Source organism: Poeciliopsis prolifica, unplaced genomic scaffold, assembly GCF_027474105.1.
Source record: "Poeciliopsis prolifica strain line A6 unplaced genomic scaffold, Auburn_PproV2 SCAFFOLD032, whole genome shotgun sequence".
NCBI lineage: Eukaryota > Metazoa > Chordata > Actinopteri > Cyprinodontiformes > Poeciliidae > Poeciliopsis > Poeciliopsis prolifica.
Window position 1 is genome coordinate 6,036,391 of NW_026562407.1, and position 6,000 is coordinate 6,042,390.

The window sequence follows — 6,000 nt, forward strand, 5'->3', positions numbered from 1 at the left end:
GCATGAAGAACCATGACACATGAAGGTCACATCTGGTTTACTGTGTTTACATCACAAAGACCTACATTTTGCAATCATCCCTGCTATTGCACAAAATTGCATACCTATATTTTGCGCTTCACTTTTCCTACCTTGATCTATTATGGACAGCCCTGTTCTGTTTAAACTTGGTTGCATCAGACACCTTTCAGGATTTGTCAGAGTATTGGTGTTGCTTCCTCAAGTGTGATTGAAGTCCAGCTTTCTGAAAGCTCAAAGGGCCATCAGCAGCAACAATACACTTGTGATTTCATGTCAGCATCGCTTCTCTGCGTACGTCTTCGTTGCCAAATCTATCTGTGGGTCCTTGATGCTGGGAGCACACCTGTCACAGTGGATGTTCCCTGAGAGGCCAACTGGAGCAGCTAATCCTGTGTGACACTTGCTGCAATAATTCATAGGCTTTCCAAGCACTCTGAATTTTGTTTCCCAAAACCACACTCACTAATGGCCAAGGCTTTTTTTTATGCCACTTATTTTTGGTCTGAGGAAAAACTTAAACTGTAATGCGATATGGATTTTCATTTATGCCGTGCCTTTGATTTCAAGGATTTTTTTTTTTAGGAATCACAGCTTGAAAAGCAGCTGTTTTACAACAAGTGTGGAAAGCTGTATTTTCTGGCTGATTTGTGAGATAAAGTATTGACTTGTATGAGATTCAGCCTGAAGAGCCTTGAGCAAAAAGGTCAGTTTAAGACTGTTGCAGTGTTGACCAAAAAATCCAATGAAAAGTTTGAAAAAGAAAAATAATCACAATTGAAATTCAAAACACAAATGCAACTTGTTTTATTGTTGCTTCTTAGGTCATATTTCTTTAAGATATTCAGGTAAATATAGATGAAAAGGCTTGTCTTTGGCTATCGAATAACATATCTTGAATTACTTGTCCATGAAAGTAATTCTACTTCAAGCATGAATTGGAGCTTTCTATGGCGATAGACGTGCTTATAAAATGTTATGTATAAAGATTAAAATTGGCAGCTGATGTTGCAGTACCACTAGTTTTATGAAAGCAAGTCGTGAAGAGGTTGCAAGGAATTTCTGACCATAGTCAGAATTATGCTACTTGAAGGGCCCTGAAACTGAGGATACACCAGTGACCTTCTCTCTGCTCCTATTTACCCCTGCATGGCCCTTTGAGCTTTGTTTTTGCAGATGGAGTTGCAAAGCTGAGATGCAATATGTAAAAGTTTAAAAAGTAATAAAAATGCTCATTTAATCTTTTGTTTGTGAAGGATGAAGCATCTTAAATTGTAAGGATATTTAAGTCCTTACAATTTTAATTTCATTTACATTAAAGGTCAAACTTTATGATATATCTAATTTCATAATTTCATTTGTGTGGACTTCTTTGCAATTACAAAGGACTTGGTTGATTATTTTGTTGTTGTTTGAATGTGCTGTCATAGTATGTTTATTGATGATGATGGACATGGTTTTTGTGGACCAGCAACAACCACTGTTGGTGGGGAATTGCATTTGTAGTTGATGGATATCCAATAATCTCTTACAGCCCAGCTGTTTAAAAATGCTACATTATTCCAGCTGCACTAAACATGTCCATCATATCAACAAAGAATCATTGTTGACTGCTTACTGGGAGTTGAGATCTCTTCAGAGCTGATCCTGAAAATCAGACCTCTTGGTCCATTGCAATTCATGTTCTATACTTAAGCTAAAATATAGGTCCACAATTTCAACTGTCTGGGTCCTCTTAAGAGGTAACAAGTGTTTTTGTAACATGTTGGTTTTTGTAACTAAAGGGTTTTTAAAGAAAAAGTGCAGGATGAGATTCCGACAGAACTTTGATGTTCACTTGGTTTTATAAGATTTCCATTTTATTATTCACAATCTAATGCACAGTCTCTTATAGAAAAGTAAGGTTTTGAATACTTTTTTTTTCTCTATTGCAATGAATGGTAAAAGCCGATAACTCAGGATGAAGGATGGATGGGGTGAACCCTGTAGACACTTGTCAGATTTGATTAACTGATCTTTGTTTAAACAGGCTGTTCTGGTTTTGCCTTGAACAATGTTTGGGATTTTTCTTTTTTGTTGTTTTTTTTCAGCCGGTTCTCCCCCATGGCCATTGACGGGGTGACCAGTCTGGCTGGCATCAACATCCCGGGGCACGCAGGGACCGGCTGGTGCATCTTCGTCTACAACTTGGCTCCAGATGCGGATGAAAGCATCCTGTGGCAGATGTTCGGGCCTTTCGGCGCCGTTACAAACGTCAAGGTCATCCGCGACTTCAACACAAACAAGTGCAAAGGATTTGGTTTTGTCACCATGACTAATTACGACGAGGCGGCCGTGGCCATTGCCAGCTTGAACGGATACCGCCTTGGGGACAGAGTTTTGCAAGTCTCGTTCAAAACCAACAAAACACACAAAGCCTAAAAAAACCCACTGAGATTGTTTCTAGAAAACTCACCAAGGGAAAAGAAAATGGAAGCATATTGACCGTAACTTTCTACATTAGTAAAACATCTTTGTAATCCATATTTAGAGTCCAACAATGTTTTTGTTTTTCCTCATTGCAACACTTTGAATCTTTTAATTAGTTTAAAGCATAAAAAAACCCAGCAGGATTTAAAACCTGACATTGAATCTCGCCGTCTTCACAGATGGATCACCTACAGGGTTACTACAGTTTTCTTGATTTTTCTTGCACATTACTTTTGATACCGTTAGTCTCGTAAGGTTATGTGTTGTGAATTTTCTTTGTGTCCTGATTTGCCATCGGTGCGTTACGCTTTGAGTGGTTAACAAGTACTTATTTTGAGCAGTTTCTGTTAGTTTATTGTACTGAGTTGGTAATTGGTTGGCTGCATAATGTTGCTTCTTGTAAACCTAACGGATAAAAAGACAAAAAAAATTCTTAAAGCAGTACCTTGCCAAAGAGCTAAGAACCTCTTTGATGTGGGTTTAAAAAAAAAAGCATCTATTTTTATAAAAGAAAAATTTGGAGAAACTTTTTACTGGACCTGGAACAAAATATTTTGACTTGGATACTTTGAGAAATATCTTCATATGACACCTTGCGAGCTTTTGAACTTTAAATGGAAAGTTTGCAGTGGTTGATGTTTCTGGAGAGATTTATGATGTAAAAGATACCTTTTGAGATCTTTGTATTACCTTTAGATTACAGAATCGGCACCAGTGCTGGTTTCATTTGTAAATCATCTTGTGGGTCCTCCTTCATCCTAGTCGCCTGCTCGACTACAAACTCGCTTTTCTGATTTTTAGATTTGGAAACTGACAAAAATAAAGATAAAGATTTATTTGCTTCAAAAAAGTGCATGCAAAATTATAGTAAGGAGAGATCTTAAAAGGCTCTGGGGGATTAAAATCAGTTCTTCCTCTTAAGATTTCCTTCAGATGGAGCTCATGGTGTTTTTGTGGTGTACCTACGGTATCATTAGGCGGATTTTTGTCTTAATATCGACCATTAGGGGTTTTTACATACTTTGTATGAAAGATTGTGGATAAGCTGATGATGGCAGCCGCATTTAAAAAGAAAGTCCGAAGAATCAAACGGATAACTTCTGAGCTTTGAGCTTTGTAAATAAGTCTTTTTCTTTTTTTTTTTTATGTTGTATTAAGCAGACCTTTTTTTGGTTCTAGGTTAGACTTTGTTGGAAAGTGTGATTATACCTTTTTTTTTTTTTCCGGAGTATGTAAGATATTGTTTTTGAAGCCTTTAATTTTCCTGAGGTTAAGATTTTATTTGTCGTCCTATGGACTAGCATTTCAGTGCATCAAATATGTTGGTTGTTTGGTCTGTAGATAGTCTTGCTTTGTTGAAAAAAAAAAAGTATTAAAGTATAGACATTTTTTTTTAATATATATAAACATTATAGATATATATTTATGTGGTAAAGAATGGATATAAACCACAGTTTGAAAATACTTTGATTTCTTTCATACTCATATATATGTAATGCATATAACCTGTCTTTAAAATCGTAAAAAGGTGTATATTGCTTTATAGTGTTTGGGGAAGGACAGTGAAGCAGTTGCAATAACATCGACAAAAACATTTAAAAAAAAAGAAATTGGCTGCTAAATTTTCTAAAACAAGATCATCATGACCAAACGTCTAGATGCACTGATTACTGCACCTGCATCCTGGTTGGTGTTTCAGCCAGTTACTAGTCATGCTTCCCCCCTCGAACGAGCAGTATGCTATGCATTATAGAGTTCTTTGCAACTGCTTTTTTTCTTTATCTATTTCCTCCTTTTGTTGTTACTTGTAAAAGTTAAACTTTAAGTCAAGATGAGTTGTGATACTTGCTGCTGTGGGGGAGACGGGGAGCACATTTTTCACGCCCGACTTACTACCGTTAATCTTTTTTCATTTAGAAACCTTTTGATGATGGTTTGGTCTTTGCGAATTTTGCTGATGGTCCGGCGTGAAAAACCGCTCCCTCCAAACCCCGTCTATCTCACTACTTAATGGGATTATTTATTTGAAGTTGTATAGTCGAACTTGGTTTACAGCATTTTTGGATAGGAATATCTTTTGACTATTTAAGAGGATGTACATGTTCTTTACTTTGTGTTTGGATACTTTGGATTTTTTTCAATGTTCAGTACATCAATAAATAAGTTTGAAGGGCAAAGCATTGCTTGAGATCTTTTTTTTTTTTTTGCAGCCAAAAATAAAATGCTATTCTTTAGATTTCAATTGGTGATTTCCATTCCACTTGATGCCTACAATAAATCCAGGATTCTTATAAAGTTTCTGTTTGGGAATTTTAAGCATTAAGCAGCTGTTTAGGTCAGTCAGATGAACTGATTCTCCTGGAGTTGAAAATGGGATACAATATATTGGTGGTTAGTTATTCCACCTCCATATGTTGCCTAAAGTTTTGTTTAAATCCAAATTATGAACTTTATGGCTTCTGATCACATCCATGACCTCAGGTGAAAACCTCAGGATGTTTCTAAAATCAGTAGTGGAAATAATGGGTAAGTCACAAGACCTGTGACGTACACCCATCGAGCAATCTGTTCAAAAATTCATTTTTCTCAACCTAATCGTCAACACTTTAAGCAGAGAGATTCCTTTGCTTCTCTCAGCATTTTTTCTCTTGTTTTTGTGCAAACTTTACATTTAAGTCCTCTTTACAGTCTGCAACTTTATAGTGAACTCTAATACTTTTACAAATGTAAAGTAGTACATTTTACATTTGCATTAAAAATGTAAAATGTAGTACCAGCAGGGTTGTTGAAACTCTGTTTTGACATCTCTTTACTGTAGAAACTGATTCATGTCTTCCAGCTGGATAGACTTGGGCTTTGGTATCTTTGGAGTTCTTCTTAAACCTGCTAAAATGCTTCCTTTCTTCAGACTGGCAGTTTGCATCTTCTTCCAGACCTGGACAAGGTGGTGATGAATCTTTCAAACCTTTCAGTAACTAAAAGTTATTTGAACTGATTTGGTAGTTTGGAAATGTCTCCAAAATCTGCAGTTTCTCAGTTCATTTCCACTGCTTGTTTGGGTCGCCCGATGATTGCTGCTGAGCAACTTTTCCAACTGTAACTCTTTTCCATAAATGCATGTCCAGAGTTTAGATGATCAATCACACAGGACATGATGGTGATTGTAATTACTGTGTAGCAGGTGATGAGATGGTTCACACCCTATTCCAAAGCAACCATAATGGATAATTGGACCTCAGTTCAGGTAGAAGCCCTGGAAAAATCAATATTCTACATTTCATTAAAGTGCTCACTTTTCAGCTTATGGTTGCTGAAGATGAAATGGATTTTAAGGAGAGCTTCCCCACTCATGCCAGGAACAGTTTTACTGAAAACGGTATTAGTGGAACGCGCATGCAGCCTTTATAGGTTTGTTTAGAGACGGGAGGAAGATGTCGCACTGTGACATGAGAGGAAGAGTTCGTTACACTGTGAGCTGCTCCAGTCTTTCTGTATTTAACTTTCACTTCTGAA

The 6,000-nt window shown here is 36.8% G+C and overlaps 1 protein-coding gene across 10 annotated transcripts in view; it reads left to right on the forward strand.

The window, feature by feature from the left end:
• elavl2 (ELAV like neuron-specific RNA binding protein 2) overlaps positions 1-4,664 on the forward strand; it is an 87,111-nt gene extending 82,447 nt beyond the window's left edge. For all 10 annotated transcript variants that reach the window (XM_055051056.1, XM_055051060.1, XM_055051059.1 and 7 more), the window contains one exon: positions 2,109-4,664. In XM_055051056.1, coding sequence (XP_054907031.1) covers positions 2,109-2,439 — 331 coding nt within the window. In that variant the 3' untranslated portion in view covers positions 2,440-4,664. The remainder of the gene's footprint in view (positions 1-2,108) is intronic.
• Positions 4,665-6,000: the final 1,336 nt, after the last annotated feature.